General features: G+C 36.0%; 1 protein-coding gene across 1 annotated transcript in view; it reads left to right on the forward strand.

Moving 5' to 3' along the window:
* The window catches only part of LOC150089465 (uncharacterized), a 1372165-nt gene that overhangs the window by 619380 nt on the left and 731665 nt on the right, over positions 1 to 21120 (forward strand). Inside the window, exons 29-30 of the mRNA XM_090389992.1 lie at positions 2177 to 2221; positions 18138 to 18191. Of these exons, the coding sequence (XP_090246118.1) occupies positions 2177 to 2221; positions 18138 to 18191 (99 nt within the window). The remainder of the gene's footprint in view (positions 1 to 2176; positions 2222 to 18137; positions 18192 to 21120) is intronic.

Consider the following 21120-nt stretch of genomic DNA (forward strand, 5'->3'; position numbering starts at 1 on the left):
ATGCTACCTCCTTTATTAGACTAGACAAAGACAGTAATAAATTAAAAATTGAGAAAGGAGTTTGACAAGGAGACACTATATCTCTGAAGCTGTTTACTGCTGCCCTTGAGGATGCTTTCAGAAGATTGGACTGGTCGCAGAAAGGAGTCAATGTGAATGGAGAGTACCTAAACCATTTACGATTTGCAGATGACATTGTGGTCATAAGCCACAATCCCAAAGAATTAGCGGAAAATCTTAATCAGTTATGCAGAGTTAGTAAGGATTTTGGACTAAAGTTGAATAAGGCTAAAACAAAAGTAATGGTGAACAAGTATGCCACAGAAAGGGATATAATGATTGAAGGAGCAGTAATTGAAAAGGTGGAGTCATATACTTATCTGGGACAAGTCATTAGCTGTAATAATGATAAATGGATGGAAGTCAAGAGAAGAATAAATTTTGGATGGATAGCATTCAGGAAATATAGTCACATACTCAGGAGCAATATCCCAATTTGTCTGAAACATAAAATAATGAACCAATGTATGCTCCCCACCATGACTTATGGAAGTGAAACTTGGGCACTCACCAAAGGAATGGAAGAGAAGCTGAGAACTACACAGCGAAGAATGGAATGAATTATATTGAGAATCAGACTGTTAGATAAGAAGAGAAACACATGGATTAGGTAGCAAACTCAAGTTAGGGACATTCTTATCAAAACTAAAGTACTAAAATGGTCTTGGGCAGGACACATAGCTCGAAGACATGATGGCAGATGGACTTAGAAAATAACAGGATGGTACCCAAGAGGAGCTAAGAGAAAATCTGGAAGACAACAACGGAGATGGACAGATGAAATTCATGAGTTTGTGGGTAGTAAATGTATGGCCATTGCACAAAACAGAAGGATCTGGAAAGTTGCTGGAGAGGCCTTCATCCTGCAGTGGATTGAAAATGGCTGATGATGATGATGATGATGAATGTGGTTACAAAGGAACTGGATGCAGGAATAACTTTTATATCATAAATTTGGATCTTAGAAAGACTTTTGATACTGTTGCACATGGAAGACTGCTGAACAAATTGGAGCAGTGTGGCATTGGAGGCAAATTGCTGTTATGGATAAAGGGATGGTTGAGTGTGAGAAGACAGAGAGTGGTAATCAATGGACACTGGTCATCGTGGACTCAACACCGAGAAGAAAAGCAATGGAATGGACATCCCCCTAGAAGGAGAAGGAACGGAAGACCTAGAAGCACATGGATGGAGGGAGTTGAGGGTGGCTATGGAAAAGAGGAAAGTGAAGAATGGAGATGGGAAGGACAGAAAAGAGTGGAGGAACAAAATTATATTATATATATAAAAAAAAAAAAAGGTTATGTTGAGGATAACTGTTGATACAATGGAGAAATCCAAGAAGAAAAAGAAGTTTCCATATCACGTCGAGTCGAACGTAGCAGTTATACTGCAGAATTATATGCAATAATATTAGCCTTAGAGGTTATTAACACTTTGCAATGCTTACAGTGTAATATACACTGATTCCATGGATGCAGTGTCTGCATTGGACAATAAAGTTTCAATATCACATCCCATCATAAAACAAATCTTTTCCTGTATAAACCATCTATGAAATAAAAAGCATTCAATGAAATTTTGTTAGATCCCAGGGAATTCTGCTAGCACAGTTAATGAGAGAGCAGATCAGGCAACCAAACAGTACACCACCAGCAATTATCAAGTACCATGTATAGATTACTTGAAGCACATTTAAAAAATCTGTACATTTCAGTGGTCTGAACTTGGAAGTCACAAAGGAACAACAAATTGCTTCTAATCAAACAGGAACCAGCATTATGGAATTTAAGCTTCAGGCAAAACAGACAGAAAGAGATTACGTATAGGGCATAAACATCCAACCAATATGTATCTTCTCATGAGGGATGAGCCACCTCTGCGCATGCATTGTTCACCGCTTAGTGTCAAACTTATACTCCTAGATTGTAAGTACTATTCCCATATCAGAAAAAAGTACTTTACATTCACTGTCATGATTTCAAGAACCTTTATCACTTGCACATGTTATTGGAAATAATGCAAATCTAAATGAACTGTTTATCTTTCTTGAGCAAATACAAATATATGATTTCCTCTGATGCAAAACTTGACCTTTTCCTTTGTATTCTTGTAGGGACACCCTGGTTTGCCAGGTGAAAGAGGATTACAAGGGCCAAGGGTAAGTAAAGGATGAATAATTAATTCATTCATTCAACAAATAGTTTTCAATTAATATTAATTTCTTAATTCAAAACATGAAAATTGGACTTTGTTTTTACATTTAATGATATAATTCTGTTTTATTTTATATTTTTTTTGTGTGTTGTACAGTACCAGCCTAATAATTCACCACTGAAGAATCTGTGGCAATTCCAGATTATTTGATATATTATCTTAAAATGCATATGAAAAAAATCATCAAATAATTCAAAATTTTTGGTGTGCTTTATTTTATCATCTTTATTTTATGTAATAAATTAACAAAAATACATAAAATACAAGAGACCCTGAGGTTTGTTGCAGATATTCCTCCAGCTCTGACAGCTAGGGTGCTGTGAAACTAATGTTCAGGGGACACTTGAGAGCCCAATAGGCCAGAATTTGGCAGAGTGTGGTTCTGTGACAATTATATCCTCAGTTTGCACCTTCACAATAGTGGGATTGTTAGTAATGTTGGATGTATTTCTATGTGCATGGTCAAAAACACTGCACCTGGTATATTGTAACCACCACATAAGCAGGGGTCAAGCTGTGGCATCTACATCCCAGAGAGGAATTAGTGATCCTCTGTGTCACTAGGCAATACTAGGTGGTAGATTCCTCATATCACCCTGAGCAACACTTTGCCTAATTGAGACTATCTAGTGACCATTTAAAGCTATCCCTTTGAAATACATAGAATATTGAATCTCACCATTATGCCCATCAAAACCTCAAAACATATAAGCAATACTGTACAACAGAAGAGAAAGGACAATATTGGAACTTTGTTCTGGTACCAAACATGGTAACCAGAACAAAGTTCCAGTATTGCCCTTTCTCTTCTGTTGTACAGTATTGCTTATATGTTTTGATGGGCATAATGGTGAGATTCAATATTCTATGTATTTCAAGGGGATAGCTTTAAATGGTCACTAGATAGTAACTTGGACCAGACCTTTTGGTAAGAACCAGGGAAGAATCAGTTAGTATAATCTTGCTTCCTAGACTCAGCCAACATGTACCTGGAAGAAGTGTGAGTAGTGTGCGTGCGTGCGTGCAGAGGGCACTATCAAGAGACCAAATTATGTCAGGTATATTCTAGCCATGCTATAATTCATATTCAAAACGTGTTCCATATATAATTTATATATTTATTTATGTATTCATATTCATAAGTCATATAATCCAGATATAATTTATATCTAAAAATCTTTCCCTATAACTTTTTGCCTTATCTGCACCAATGTATCATGATTCAGTTATCGGTTGCATCAGCCACACTCATATCAGTTGTCCTAATTATTCACTCTATGATTGCTTCTATTTAAAAGGTTGTACTTATGCATATGTCTGCCCCAATATCCCTTGTCAGAGACTTCCTAATTTGGAATTTTCTTTTTTTGATCTCTTCTGGCTTTAAATTTCTTTACTCAATTTTTTAAAATTCATCTGCCTCTGTAATTCTCCCAAATCTACACATCACTTAGAATTTGTTGACTTCCTTTCTTTGAAAAATTTCAACTTTTCTCCAGTCTAACCTTTCTAACAGTGAAATAATTTCCTTTTATGATTTTAATGTTCATAACTCCATCTGGCTTCAATTTTCTAGTTGTACAGGGTTTTTGCAATTACTAATGAACTTACACAACTTATTTATTTACCTACTAGAACAGCAGACAATCTAAATCATATGTCAAATACCCAGTACCTTGATATTTTCCTCATCAACAACCCTTTGAAATACACAGTTAGTGTTAGTAACCCTGCGGGTACCTCAGATCACAACTTGGTATGGGCCCTTCTACAATGAGGCTCTCATCCTCATCTTCACATTATTTAGCATTACAAGAGAGCAAAATGTGATAATCTGCATTATTTATATTTCCCTTTTTCCTTTGTTGGATGACTATTTTGAATTTTCCAATCCTAATGTTTTCTCAGATCACGTCAGTAAAATTATTCTTGTAAGGATGAAATCCTTTATTCAGCATTCTAGCCTAATTCCAATAAATGTACTAAGGCTGTCCAAGGTAAAAATATGGCATAACACCATTGAGAGAGTTCCTTGACCAACAGTAATAATAATAACTGGACACAACTAACTGAATTTTGGCTACTAGGGTACTGGTGTGATGTCGAAGAACCTTGTACTCATGGGAACGGATAAGTGATTTTGAACAATTTGCCATAACAATTTTTGATCAATTAACATATTAAATTCTGTATTACAGATAGTTTAATAGTCTTGCTCATTAGATTATTTTTAAATTTAGTTAGTGATTTTGTAAATTACAACTTATTATTTGTGCTGCTATTGTATCGTTGTTTTGGTGTGAATATCGTAACTAATAGTGCAGTGATTAGTAGGCTATAATTGTGATAAATAAGTAGCTTGAAGGTTCTATTCACTTGATGGGCATATCGTTTTTTGATTTTAGTTAAGAAATTTTGCTTTTTAGCAAGGATATAACTAATTTAAAACTACAATTAACAGTATATTATAACATATATTCTGAACTTGTTGTGCAAGGTATAACATAAGACTTGATAACGTAATACGTATCACTGCATTTAGGAATCTATTAGCTTAGTATAGCCTTGTCAATTAATTGATTAATTTTAATAAATTTCATTGTTGATCAATTAAATTGTATTTAATTAGAAATCATGCCGCAGACTAGAGCAGCAAAGCAATGGACACAAATTAGCAGGAATGCTATGGCTTGGGGGGGGACTGAAGGGGAAAATTCTCCTATGAATCACAGCCTAAAAAAATGTGCAATGTTTCCAGATCTTTTTGGAATAGGACATGAAACAACCTAAGGGGATGTCTTTGTGTGTGTTTGGTGCAGAGGGTGTGAAGAAATTAGCTGCCAGCTCAGCATGATGGGTGTTTATGAGAGTTTAAATAGTAGGGTAGATGCTCTAGAGGAATTAAAATGGGGGGGGTGGACTCAAGCTGTCAGCTTCCCAACTCGACATCAAAGCTCACACTTGTGCATTAAGCAACAGAGCAGCAATCTCCAAGGCAGAATGCACTTGTCCAAGAGGAGATGATTATTGTCAGTGACTCTGCTGTTAGGGAAACAGGAAATATGTTGTGCAATAAGGATAGGAGAAATAGGACCAGGGTATGATTTGCCAGATGCAAAAGTAGATGATGTTATAGAGCAAATATCATCTTTTAAGAGCACAAAAGATGATATTGACATACCTGTTTGCACTAATGATATTAAGAGTAGGAGATCTAAGAACTTATTTAACAAGTATGGGGCAGTGTTGGGAAAAAGTTGCAAGTTAGGATTGAATTTTAAAGTGTCTGCAATTCTGCCCAGACACGATAGGAGGGAGTACATGTTGAGAGCCTTGTCAATAAATTCAGCCCTGGAGAGAATGTGCATGGCACATGGGGTAGAATTTTTCTTAGTGTGGTCTCTGTTTGTTAACAGAAGAGACTGTTTTTACAGGGATGGGATACACATAAACAGAAGGGGTGCAAGAATATTTGCTGATGCTTTTGAGGCAGTGATAAGTGGGTCAGAAAACTGCTAGCTTGGGGGATATACAGACTAGTAGATTAACTAGAGCCACAGGCAGAGGTGCAGGTGATCCTTGCACTGCTTCTATTGGAAAATAGAGATCTCTGACACCTAGCTGGAAAGCAAGGTGTCAGAGATTTCAGGTCCTGCTGTGGATCATCTTTGAACCAATGAATACATGGGCTGTGTAAGTGTAACTAAGAGTAAGAAGATGTGCATATACACTAATGCTAGGAGCATTGTAAATAAATTAGATGTATTTGAAGTACTGATGAAGCCATCAAATGCAGACATTTTAGGGATAGTGGAGACCTGGTGCCAATCAGGCATAAGTGAATATGGGAAGTACAATGTATACCGAAGAATAGACAGGAGAGGAGGGGGTAGGGTTCACACACTTAGTTAAGAAGCATATTAAATCTAAAGTGGTTCATCCAGTCAACATGGGTGACTGGATGCACTGCTTTAAATTTAATCCAGTCACCAGAGCAATTCATCCAGTCAACCAGAACAATTCTGTTTTCCCAGTGCTTATATTGTACCACTCAGTCTGGTGTTACATAAGCACTGGGAAAACAAAATTGAGAGTAGGATTGTATTATAGGCCTAATGACTGTAATGAGTATACTAAACACATACAGGGAAATAGAGTGGGCCAATAAATCAGAATGTCACATAATGTGGGATTTTAACTTTCCAGATGTTGACTGAAATTTGTGGGTTGGCCACACCAGCAAGGTTTTTGTAGAGTTCTTTGATGACTGTTTTCTACAGCAGTATATTAGAGAGGCAACAAGAGGAAGCAATACTCTTGATTTGGTTATCAGCAGTGATTCTCCATGCATTAAGAATCTGCAGGTAAAACTCCCACTGGGTGGCAGCAATCACAGTAAACTAATGTGGAATTTAATTAAAGACATAACTACTGTCAAGGTTAAAGTGAAAGGCTTTTGCTTTCATAATGGTAACAGTGATGGTCTCAGACAGTTTTTAAATTCTATGCAGTGGAGCCAACTGGTGATGTTATGAACAGCAAATTCTAAATGGGAAGTATTCAGGGAAGTAATCAAATAAGCTAGTAGGCTTTTCATTCCAACATAGAAATGCTATTCAATGCTTAGACCTAAATGGATGTCAGATGAACTATTGAGATATGTGGCAAAGAAGAAAAGTGCATGTAATGCATATAAATTGTCAGATGATACAGAAACCTCTGGTAGATATAAATTTGTCTGTAATCAGGTCTCAAAGGAGGTTAGGCAAACTAAGGCAGATTATTAGAAGTCTCTGGCAAAGGATGCCAAGACAAGCAGCAAGTGCTTCTATGCTTATATTAATAGTAGAAGAAAGAGTTGATTTTCATTGGGCCACTTGATATCAATGGGTTAACTGTTGATAACCCTGCTCAGGTTGCTGAAGAATATATATTTTGCATCTATATTCACACATGAGGAATTCTTGATGGGAGAGGATGTCAAAAGTTTATTGAACTCTGATGGGGAGCTAAATGACTGTGATAACTTAAAGGAAAATGGAAGAGAAATTGTTGAAGCTGAACATGGAGGCAGCAAAGGAGGTGAGCAAACCTTTAGCCATAATTATGAGAGCATCCTTGGATTCAGTGGAGGGCCCTATTGACTCTAAATATTCAAAACAAAATCGGAAACAGCAGTGGTCCAAAAACCGATCTTTGGGGAACCCCACTCCTGATGTTACACTAAGCTGAAGAATATCCAATAATCACAATCCTCTGCCTTCTGCCCTGCAGCCACCAAGCAATCCATCTTAAAATTAAGTCAGACCAACTGGTATGTAGTTACTCTTTGCTCTTAGAATTGCCTTTATGTATTGCTGATACATTGGCACTTCTCCAATCCAAAGGAATCTCACCAGAGTCCAAAGATGCTGCCATAATTATTCATTTTAGTGGTTCAGTACACTCCCTGGCGGCCTCCCTCAAAATTACTTTGTATATGCCATCAACTCCAGGAGCCTTACTTGCCTTTATGCCCAAACGTTTTTCTAATAAACAGTTATCTGTAATTTTGAAATCACTAATTTCATATGACTTAGCCTCACTTGCACAGCCTCTTCTCGGCATGAGAGGTCTTTCTTAAGCAAAGACAGATGCAAAGTACCTGTTCAGTTCATCTGCAAAATCAGCTGGCTTGCTTTTTTCTTACTTGTATTCACATTCAGGAAAAATTCCTTTTCCCATTCTTTGCTCTCTTAGCCAGTGCTTTCTCATACTCAGCCTTGCGTTCTTTAACCTTATCTGTGGTACTATTACAAATCAACTTGTAGCTGTTGTTAGCTTTATTACGGTTCATTGCTCTGTAACTATCCCATGCTATCTTTTTCTGCTCAATTTGACCAGCCAGCTCCACATTCATCCATTTCGGCATCCTTTTCCCACAGTATTTTCTTAATGGTATGTATGTGTTCTGTGATATTTGATTTAAATATATTTCCTAATTCAATTGTATTCTCCTGCACTCTGCAGTCCATCCAATTAATAGATGCCATATAGCACTTGAAACTCTCAAAGTCCCCTCTCCTGAAATTAAAACCTGTGCCTTTACCTTTAACTACCGCAACATATTTCTTCATCTTCTGACTGACAACTGCTTGATCACTGCCTGCTAATGATTCTTGTATTTTAAGCCGTGTGATATCATATAATTCATGAGTAATGATGAGTTCAAAGATATTCACACCCCTAGTATTATCTCATAATGTTTTTGTGGGATTCTCATAATTTTTTTACACAATTCCCTAGTATTATCTCTGACATTCTGATACAAATAATAATTATCTAGTTTATTTATAAAAATTTTTCTCCAAGGTGAGTTTCTCTCCCACTTATTTCAGTCATTCTGAGGCAGATTGAAGTCGGTCACCCACACTTGCTTGTCCATTTCATTTGCATGTAAAGATCTCATCATATTCTTCACAGTCTTGTAGTCTGTAGAATACTCCCACTCTCATTATACCATTGCTTCCAACTAGCTCACACCACACAAATTCTATGCTGGCAGATATAACTTCAGACTCAGCAAAAGCTCTCTTCGCACTCAGATTGTGTTTGATAAGAAGCATGACACCACTATCCATGCTATCTTCCCTATACATTATACAGTATGAATCAGAGCTGTAATACTCAATACGTTCTACGTTGATAATAATATTTGTAAAATAATAAGAGGCGTTTACCTCAATATGGTACGTAGAACACTTCCGTATGATACCCTCCAGAAATTAAAACGGAAAAAACGAAAAAATCAACAACTTAACAGTACATTAGAGTAAAATATAAATAATTAAATAATTAAAAAACCAATTTAACACAATTCAAATAAATTTAAAACAATTAAAAATCAAATTAACGCAATTAAAAGAATCTAACGAAAATATTCAAAACGATTTTCCTTCCTGAAGCTGACAATGCTTTTCGACCGTATGTCGTGATCACAGGAATGAAAATTACCGAATCGGGTTAAACCTGAAACTTAAATAGTGATTATTTGTTTTCGCACACATGCGCGTAAAGGTTCACGCATCGGAGATCAAATATGGCCGCCGAACACTAACAGAATTCTCGTGTAATTTAATTTCTACGGTTCTGCAATTAATAGTCGCGTATAATTACGTTGAACATTAAGCATTTTGGCCTCGTTAAATAAAAAAGTATGTTTTTCGTTAATGGCATGAAAGGCTAATTGTGACGCTGTTGAAGGAGAAGCACAAACTGAGGCTTCATGTTGATTTACACGAATATTAAGAGAAAATCACGTCGAACCTTGGTAAGACGAGTCGCAATCACCACAAGAAATGTGTTGTGAACGCGGAAAGAACCGAGCGATTGTTCGGTATAGTGTGTAACTTCCGTATTGGCCTGGCTACAATTTTAAATTCGGTATCTTTAAAGAATCTATTAAGCTGTTTGTGCCACTGTTCAACATAGGGGACAGAAATAAAGTATTTTTTGATATTACTATTGTTGGTTGGTGTAGTATTTTGTATCCTATCCTTAGCCTGTACCCTAATTCGGTTAATTGTGGCAATGGAATAACCCCTGTTTAAGAACCTGCTAATTAATATTTGTATTTCTGAGTCCAAAGCAGATTCCGTCGTTGAATATTTATAGGCATTTAGATATTGATTAAAGATAATCGATCTGTTGTAGGTGAACAGGTGATAGCTATTATAATGTAGAAGCATACCGGTGTTTGTAGGTTTTCAATAGATACTAAATTGTTACAAAGTTTGAGGTTACAAATCTTTCCTCATGTACGTTATCGCAGGACCAGATTTCACTTTTATCCAAAGGACTAAATTATAATTTACCACCTCGAAAATTCCCTAAAAAACAATGCGTAATTGATATTCAATTTTGACTTCGTAATGTTCCACAAAAAGATGTATTTATTCAACAAGTTAACCAAGTAGTGAATAACATAAAAGAAACGCGACTTCCTAAATTGAATACACATGACAGTTCAGCTTTACGAGAACTTCAGGGAAATAAGGACATTATTATACAGAGGGCAGATAAAGGAGATACAGTGGTAATAGTGGTAATAACCTGATTATATTAATAAGTTAGATTCAGTTGTTTCAGATACCTCCACTTATCTTGAAGTAGACCCGGCACTGTTTACCAATTTGGTCAATCAATACAATAAAACATTAACCCTGTATCGAAAAAAAAAAAAAAAACGACTACATTACTATGGCCTAGTTAAAGGGATTGAAGGCCAGAACATACAATATTCCTGCACTTTTCGGTCAGGTAAAATTACACAAGACTGGATTTCCTATTCGACCTATTGTTTTTTACAGGAACTCGGCATTTTCATCCTTAGCCACACATGAATATAACATTATAAAACCTTTTAGACAGGTAATACAATTTGGGATTAAGAACTACGATACATTATTTAATAATCTTAAAGACTGTAGACTCGGTGACAATGACAATTTATTCTCACCAGATGTTACCTCGTTATATACGAATGTAAACGTTGAATACACATTAGATATTATTTGGGATATGTTAAATAAAAACTCGACACTGATTAATTATATGAAGCTACTTATTAAGCAGATTTTTCGCTTAATTAAACTGTTAGTTGAGGCCAACTAAATCACCTTTCGAGACAAGGTGTACAAACAAATTTTTGGATTGCCAATGGGTTTGAGCCTGAGTGGCTTAATGTCAGAGATCTATCTCTCAATGATTGAGCATATACATTTGACACCTTTTCGACCCCATATCACATACTATGGGAGGTATTTAGACGACGTTCTAGTTATTCCTGATAGTAGTACTATCCAAGACATTTTACATTCGTTTAATAATATTCATTCTAGACTCAAATTTACATTGGAAAGGGAGGATACGGATACAAAGTCATTAAACTTTCTAAATTTTACGCTTACCCGGGACTCGGATAAAATACAATTTAGCATCTATCGAAAACCTACAAACACTGGTATGCTTCTACATTATAATAGCTATCACCCGTTCACCTACAAAAGATCAATTATCTTTAATCAATATCTAAATGCCTATAAATATTCAACGACGGACTCTGCTTTGGACTCAGAAATACAAATATTAACTAGCAGGTTCTTAAACAGGGGTTATTCCATTGCCACGATAAACTGAATTAGGGTACGGGCTAAGGATAGGATACAAAATACTACACCAACCAACAATAGTAATATCAAAAAATACTTTATTTCTGTCCCATATGTTGAACAGTGGCACAAACAGTTTAATAGATTCTTCAAAGATACCGAATTTAAAATTGTAGGCAGGCCAATACGGAAGTTACACACTATACTGAACAATCACTCGGTTCTTTCCGCGTTCACAACACAAATTAATGATCTGGTGTACAACATTTCTTGCGGTGATTGCGACTCGTCTTACCAAGGTTCGACGTGATTTTCTCTTAATATTCGTGTAAATCAACATGAAGCCTCAGTTTGTGCTTCTCGTTCAACAGCGTCAGAATTAGCCTTTCATGCCATTAACGAAAAACATACTTTTTTATTTAACGAGGCCAAAATACTTAATGTTCAACGTAATTATACGCAACTATTAATTGCAGAAACCGTAGAAATTAAATTACACGAGAATTCTGTTAATGTTCGGCGGCCATATTTGATCTCCGATGCGTGGACCTTTACGTGCATGCGCGAAGACAAATAATCACTATTTAAGTTTCAGGTTTAACCCGAATCAGTAATTTTCATTCCTGTAATCACGATATACGGTCGAAAAGCATTGTCAGCTTCAGGAAGGAAAATCGTTTTGAATATTTTCGTTAGATTCTTTTAATTGCATTAATTTGATTTTTAATTGTTTTAAATTGATTTGAATTGTGTTAAATTGGTTATTTAATTATTTATATTTTACTCTAATGTACTGGTATGTAGTTGGGGGCTTCGAGGGGAACAGGTATCCTGTGTGTTATCAGACACAGCCTAAAACACCGATGGATCCAATATCTCTCTATTACAGAAGATTTAGGAGAAGTCCGGTTGGCCTGCCTCCCTAAAATCCACTCATGCACATTTTCTCGATGGTAAGCCCTGTTACGTCACGTAGGTGGCAACGAACATGTAGAGTGGTTCTCTTCAAGATGCCTGGTCAGTGTGAAGAGCAAAAGACCAAACCCTCCAGCATATGACAGCACGACAAAGCAAACGGCTCTCAGTCCCCAGCAGCTTTCACTCTCCCTCTTACGGCAGCGAGAGGATCAGAGTGGAAGCAGAGGGTGCTACGAATCTCTGGGTACAACCAGGCTGCCATGCACGGAAACTGAATTTGGCCTGTTATAACGTAAGATCACTCATCGGTGAAGACAGGATATTAGAGCTGGAAAAGGAAATAGAAAATGTGAATTGGAATATCATCGGTTTGGCTGAAACAAGAAGAAAAAATGAATCACTTATAAGTTTATCAAGTGTAAATCTGCTGTACACCAATGGAAACAGTGAAAGGAGTGAAGGTGGAGTTGGGTTTCTGTTCCATAAAGATTTTAAAAACAACATTTTGGAATTCAAAAGTACATCACCAAGGGTGTCAAGACTAATACTCAAGATTTCTAAGAGGTACAAGCTAAAGATTATAATGATTTATGCACCAACATCGAGCCATGATGATCAAGAGGTTGAAGAAATGTACACTGAAATTGAGAGTCTTCTAGATGAGCAGAAAACCCACTACACTATTATTATGGGGGACTTCAATGCTAAGGTTGGAAAAAGGCAAAACATCGCAGAAAGAGGAACTATAGGAAATTTTGGAATTGGTGAAAGAAATAAAAGAGGTGAAAGACTTGTGGAATTTGCAGAATCTCAAGGACTGTCAGTAATGAACACTTTTTTCAAGAAAAGGGGGAACAGAAAGTGGACATAGAAGAGTCCAAATGGATTAACAACTAATGAAATCGACTTCATCCTCACTAACAGAAGATATAATGGGAATGATGTTACAGTCCTGAATAAGGTAAATGTTGGAAGTGATCACAGAATGGTAAGATGTACACTTGATATAGATGTAGGAAAGGAAAGGAAAGGAAAAAACTGACTCGAGTAAATAATGCAAAGGTCTTTGAGATAACAGAGGAGGAGAAAAAGCAGTACGTACTGGAACTTAAGAACAAATTTGAGCTTCTGCAGACTGCTCAAGACCAAGATATCAACAAGGAATATTACAACTTTCTGAAAGTGATAAAGCCCAAGAAACCTAGAGGGAAAAAGAAATCCAAACAAGAAAAAATTAGTCAAGAAACACTTGTCATGATGAACCGAAGACGACAAATGAAGAGCAAGAAAAACACTGACAGGGAGAAAATTGAGTATACTAAGTTATGCAAACCCATTAGAAAGAGACTCAGAGAGGACATAAGAAGATTTAACACAAGAAAAGTAGAACAAGCATTATGGGAAAACAAAGGATTTAAATCAGCAGCCATGAGCAGTAATACAGAAAGACAAATGATACTGAAACTGAAGAATAGCAATGGTGTACTTATAAACAGCAGAGAAGGCATAATTCAAATAGCAGAAGACTACTATAGAGAATTATACAAGGAGCGAGGGAATGATGCCAGCAGTGGGGAAGATGGATTGCAAAGTAGCAACACATACGACATACCCGATATTCTTCCTGATGAGGTAGAACATGCATTGAAGAAAATGAAGAATCAGAAAGCCCCAGGGGAAGATGAAGTTACTGTAGAGTTGTTAAAATTGGGAGGAAGAAACATCACACAAAAACTGGCAAGGCTCTTCACAAAGTGCATTAGAAAAGGTGTGACGCCTAAGCAGTGGAATAATGCAATCATAGTTTTTCTGCATAAGAAAGGAGAAATCAGAAATTGGAAATTATAGACCATTTAGCTTGTTATCCCACATCTACAAGTTGTTCACAAGGGTCATTACTAACAGATTAGAAAGAATACTTGATGAGAATCAACCGAAAGAGCAAGCTGGCTTTAGGACAGGATTCTCAACTATGGATCACCTTCACGTAATATCACAGCTAATGGAGAAAGCAAATGAATATAAAACACCATTATGCCTGGCATTTGTGGATTATGAAAAGGCATTTGACTCCATACAGCATAAGGCAATGTTTCGGGCACTAGAAAGACAAGGCATAGATACCCCATATATTATGATTTTGAAGAAAATATATGAGAGTGCTACCTCCTTTATTAGACTAAACAAAGACAGTAAGAAATTTAAAATTGAGAAAGGAGTTCGACAAGGAGACACAATATCTCCGAAGCTGTTTACTGCTGCCCTTGAGGAAGTTTTCAGAAGATTAGACTGGTCGCAGAAAGGAGTCAATGTGAACGGAGAGTACCCAAACCATTTACGATTTGCAGATGACATTGTGGTCATAAGCCACGATCCCAAAGAATTAGAGGAAAATCTTAATCAGTTATGCAGAGTTAGTAAGGATTTTGGACTAAAGATGAATATGGCTAAAACAAAAGTAATGATGAACAAGTATGCCACAGAAAGGGAAATAATGATTGAAGGAGCAGTAATTGAAAAGGTGGAGTCATATACTTATCTGGGACAAGTTATTAGCTGTAATAATGATAAATGGCTGGAAGTCAAGAGAAGAATAAATTTTGGATGGATAGCATTCAGGAAATATAATCACATACTGAAGAGCAATATCCCAGTTTGTCTGAAACGTAAAATAATGAACCAATGTATACTCCCCACCATGACTTATGGAAGTGAAACTTGGGCACTCACCAAAAGAATGGAAGAGAAGCTGAGAACTACACAGCGAAGAATGGAATGAATTATATTGGGAATCAGACTGTTAGATAAGAAGAGAAACACATGGATTAGGCAGCAAACTCAAGTAGAGGACATTCTTATCAAAACTAAAGAACTAAAATGGTCTTGGGCAGGACACATAGCTCGAAGACATGATGACAGATGGACTAAGAAAATAACAGAATGGTATCCAAGAGGAGCTAGAAGAAAACCGGAGATGGATAGATGAAATTCATGAGTTTTTGGGTAATAAATTGATGGCCAGTGCTCAAAACAGAAGGAACTGGAAAGTTGCTAGAGAGGCCTTTATCCTGCAGTGGATTGAAAATGGCTGATGATGATGATGAAGTTGTTGATATTTTTGTTTTTTCCGTTTTAATTTCTGGAGGGTATCATACGGAAGTGTTCTACGTACTATATTGAGGTAAACTCCTCTTATTATTTTACAAATATTGTACATTATACATATCATAGTAGAACTGGTGATCCCCAATTTCTGGGTTGCACCACATTTCTGTCAGCCCTGTTATATTAGCATTAATTGGCCTAACCGAGCATTCAAATTCAGCTATTTTATTGACAACAACATTCCTGACATTACTGTAGACACAATTAAGACTAAGTATTATTCTATTGTTTACTATCCTGACACATCCCTTGAAGTTATTTAGGCCTGTTTCCCTATCGTTCCCATTCTGCTCATTTGAAACATTGTTACCCTCACAACATCTTATAAATATTGGCTGTTGTGGCAAGAAACAAGAATTCTCATGGTGAGTGCAAATATTACTTTGACCCATATCCTCAGAAAAATGCAGGTCTATATTATCCCCCTTCCCCACAGTTAGCAGTTTCCCTGAACCCTTAAGGTATCCTCAATGACACTGGCAAAAATCCTTGCACTGCCTTTGTTCAAATGAATACCATCTCCACAAAATAGATTCCTTCTACCTACAAGTGTTAGCCACACTGATAAAATTTTTCCTCCCTATAGTTTTGCAGACTTCCTTAAGTCTTGATTAATCTACATTTTAAATATATTTAAAATTTAGTTTACCATTTAAATTTAGCCCTGTGGCATGCATTTAATACTTATTAATATTAATTTGAAGAAACATTTCAGTATACTCTTCCAAAAATTTTCATCTGAAATAGAAATTTAAAACCTTACCAGTTTCCAGTTTCTAAAGGTTGGAAGATATTTGGTTATATAGAGCCTCATGCTGGAGTTAATGCAAGCATTGCTCACATCTGCAAATCAGTGATTCCTGTTGCACATAGAGGATATGTCTCTGCATAAGCCTTGTATAATAGTAGTGTTCTTAATGGTATATAGCAGTGGTCTCAAACTCAAATTGCATGCGGGCCAAATGCATGATCTGAAAGCAGCTGACTGGCCGGAATTTTTTTTTAACAAAATGAGAGTGAATATAAGCACCGTATTTACAACAAATACATAATTGAAATGTATTTGTGGGCCGTGTAAAATTGCTTCGGGAGGCCGGATGCAGCCTGTGGGCCGCCAGTTTGAGACCACTGGTATATAGGATTTATGTATAGAGAGAAAGAAGAAAACTAAGTGAAATTTTGAGATGATATACCATTTTTGATACCTTCAAAATGACATATTTTGGTATGCACTTTATGTTAACACATCTTAGTTGTAATTTAACCTTCCATCACTCAATCCCTCAATTTAACAATGATTCTTGTGTGACATCTCTGTGACATCCCTGTTTATTTAATTATAAAAAATTTATTTTTATCCTTTTTTACTGAATTGAAAGCAGTGATCTTTTAATTATGATTTGCTAAACTTGTTTAAAGAATATTGGATGAAAATAAATGAAGAAAACTAGTAATAATAAAGAACAATTTTATAGTATTTTGTGGAATATTCAAATTCAGTCTGTTGGATTGAAACACAGATGCTTGTATGGCATTTGGTAGACTTATTGTGAATGCGTTTATTTTTGTCAGCTGTTTGTGTTTAGCTGGTGAAACCAAACGAAAGATATGCATCAATTTTAGATATGCCAGTCACTGGTATCTCGCAGACACCACATTCAAATGGGAACTGTCTAGAAGAAAGAAAGGTGCATTTGCTTATCTGGTGTCTGTTGTTATTATTATTATTAGCCATCTGGTGTAAGGAAGCCTAAGGCTTTTGCTGCACCAGCCAAAAAACAAAAAATTTTCTGAGTTTCTGAGAAAAAAATTTCTGAGTTAGAGAGAGAGAGAGAGAGAGAGAGAGAGAGAGAGAGAGAGAGAGAGAGAGAGAGAGAGAGAGACAGACAGACAGACAGACAGAGTCAGAAATAGAAGGAAATCACCAAGAAAGAGAAGAATGATGATATCCAGCTCAGGATCCTGGGTGTGCCAAGCCCATACTCACCAGATGTGACCCCCTGGGGATATGAGAGACAGTAGTTTTTTGTTTGATATTTAAGAGATGCCAGGTGCACAAATGCATCTATCTTTCTTTTAGGCAATTTTCCCATTCACACATAGCATTAGTGAGATGCCAGTGACAGGTGTCTAATCTTGCCATAGAACCTTTGGTTTTGCTTGCTAAATGTAAAGAGCTGACAAATATAGATAGATGTTCATGTTGCTCAGATGCCAAGTGAGCATCTTTGTTAAATTGAGGGCACAGGTGATGGAGGGTTAGATAGCAACTAAGACCTGTATCGAAATGAAAACAGAAAATACTGTATAACCAATAAGAGAATATTGTTAGACAAAGAAACACTTGAAATTTGATTTTATTTAAAAAAAACTTCCTGTCAGATGCCATACAGTGGAAGACTGAAAGTTGGCTAATTCTTTGTGTTTTATTTATAATAAAAGATCAGGCTTATTCTGTAACTTGTTGAAGCAGGAAAAAAGACTGCTTATATAGATTTATTGCACCGAACTAAAATTCCATTAGTTCGGTGCAATAAACATTAGTCATGGATTATCAAAAAAGTACACTTTCACTGCTTTTTACAGTTACTTTTATAACATTGCAATTATTATGTTGTAATTCTATAGGGAAATAGAGGGCCAAGAGGAAGAAGGGGAAAAAGTGGTCCATCTGGAGAAAAGGTTTGTAATTTTTTATATATACATTTTTTGCTGTGTAGGTTCCTAAATGATATTTTATTTTCCACTGTCAGTATTTTATGCAAACAATAACATGATGCAGCATCCCTCTGATAATGAAAGTATGCTGTTGTGAGTAATTGTGAACACATTAAACAATGACTTGATCCTTAAAACTTCATGAATAAATGACTCTGCATGGGTTAATTAAAAATATTTACTACAATGGATATATATACGAGGGGGGAGGGTTCAAAAAAATTTGCATTCACCCAGTAGTTGTGATAGAAGGTTGAATCAAGAGCACCATGTATTACACATTTTCAACAAAATCACCAGACAAAATGACACATTTTTGCTACCTCTCAAAAACACTTCTCGGACTCTTCAAACCACGACTCAACAGCAAAGTGTTTTTCACAAAGAAAGGACTTCAGGGCAGGAGAGAGGAAGAAATCTGAGGATGCAAGGTAGTGGAATAAGCAGGATGTGGCATTATTTCAAACCCACATTCGTGGCCACACCTCACTGCAGTATGCGAGGAATGCATAGTGGCATTATCACAGAGCAGGCGCACACCTTTTGACAGCTTTCCCCACCTTCCTTCTTTTATAGCAGCATATAGCTTTATGAAGAGGTTGGAATAATACTTTGCTGTCACAGTACAGTCCTTTTGAAGGTAATCTGTTAGTATTACACCATGTTGATCCAAAAAAAATATTACCAAGGTGATGCTGCCATTTTGCATAATATTAAAATATTATGCAAACTGGCAGCATCACCTTGGGATCACAGTGATGGATGGAAGTTTCTTCCATGGTGACTAGCTGTGAAAAAAACTCCTTTTGTTTTTCCTTGCACATCGACAACATTTCATGTACACATTACACCCTTTCCTTCTTCTAGTAAGGGGTCAGAAGTCTGGGTATTTATTTAGCAAACACTTTACTTATATGCAACTGTTGATGGATGATGTTCTCCACAGACCCTACACTAATTTGGACCTCTGCATCTAGTTCATTTATGCTAATATTGTGATCTTCCAGGATTAATGCCTCAATTTTTGCAACACTCTTCTGTTACAGCAGGTGCTAGACATCCTGGGATTTCTTCATCATGCACTGAGGTTCTTCCATGTTTGAATTGTTTAGAACCTCATTGTCCAATTCCATGGCCATTTGCCGCATGAAATGATAAATGTGTGGCCAATTTGTTCCATTATAATTTTTATTTATTTTTTTAATAAGATGTATTCCTTTGATTATTCAAGTAATTTTTAAGGAATATTATAAATCAATCAGTATTTAACTATGTATCTGTATATTCGAATTAGAAAACATTTCAAGAGAATTCGACATACTGCACCAAATTTTACAACTTTAATAAACATGTGCTGTAGTCGCAACAGTATTTGTTTTTAACGAAAACAAAGATTTAAATTGAATTGCTGTGAAAGAAAACACATATTGAAGAGAAACTTTTTTAAGGTAAGTTCATTTTAATAATAAATTAACTATAAAATAAATAAAAAATATGTTTTTCTACTTTTAATGTTAATTATAAATCAGATATTCTCTATTTTGCTGCATTGATTTGGAGTTTTTGCAAGGCAAAACATACATAAGGGTCCATTATTTTATGCAGTTTTTAATATTCAAATTTTAAAATTCTACGTAATGGAGGTAATTTAATCAAATAAGGTGATTGTAGTTGATATTCTTAGGATTTCCTGTGGGTTGGTGAAAAATTGTTTTTAAATGATTATTTTGTGCTTAATTGGTGCTTTTTGAATAATTAAGCAATTTTTATTTACATATAATAAAATAAATCACTTATAATGATTCTTTTGGCCTGATGTAGCTGAGTGATCAGGAGCGCGAGTGCAGTAGCACACGCTCTTTGAGTGGACCAGGGTTCAAGCCCGTGACTACTAAATACGATTAATAATAATTTATTTATCCCTATTTTATGTTACACTTTTTTAGGAGATAACAGCAAAAAAAGGGAGGGAGAACACATAAGCCAATGGCTTTTTAGGGGGGTGTTCCCTTAAAAAACGATGAATATACAAGTATACAATTAAAAAATATATAGTTCTGGAATTGTACAGGTAATGTTCAACAGAAAAGACATAAATAAATAAATTGGAGTTTTTTAAAAGAAGACTTTGAAAAGCATCACTAATTATAATATCATTGTGAACATTTTTACAATTAAATGAGGAGAGAAAAGAAAAATGATGAGATACATGCACAGAAATTTACAAACTATTTGCCAACTGTTTCCTTTAACATCTGTACATTATTTCCATGTTGGTGTTTTTAAAATCCAGGAGTTGAGTGGAAGGTAATTTGAATCAGACATCCCTGGTGATGTACAGTAATACCCCGACTTACGCTACCCCGACTTACGCTACCCCGACTTACGCGAACTCGGAGTTACGCGGTTCTTGATTTTTTCGTTTGGCAACGCTGCCGCCCACTATCTTCAAGGTCGTTTTTCATATGTTATCGATATACGGTGCGACGGCGGAGAATGAGAGCGAAAGATGAACAAAATTCAACTTTGCTGCTTTTATGTTTTTTATATCAGTGAAGGGGAAACAGATTTCACCATAATAACGTAAAAACCAACACAATTCCAGCTATCGGTATAATCGCAAATGCAATTAGATCGAGTTTACTACCAGTTTATAACAGATTTCACTAGCAGAAACGCAACTGGATTTTTATTGTTTTATGGTAGTAACCCCTAGAAATGTGAGGTGTTAATAGTGTATCTCTGCCTTTATGGTGTTGTTTATTCAGTTGCTACATGCGCGCAGCTTTGTTTATGCGTATCAAGCTTGCCTCCTCATTTTGTAATTGTGCTTTATTCCCTAAAAATGAGTAAAATACTTAAAAGGTGTGAAAAGGAAGCGTACTGGTGAAGA

This window comes from Mastigoproctus giganteus, chromosome 2, assembly GCF_048544385.1.
Source record: "Mastigoproctus giganteus isolate SK-2022 chromosome 2, ASM4854438v1, whole genome shotgun sequence".
Classification (NCBI taxonomy): Eukaryota; Metazoa; Arthropoda; class Arachnida; order Uropygi; family Thelyphonidae; genus Mastigoproctus; species Mastigoproctus giganteus.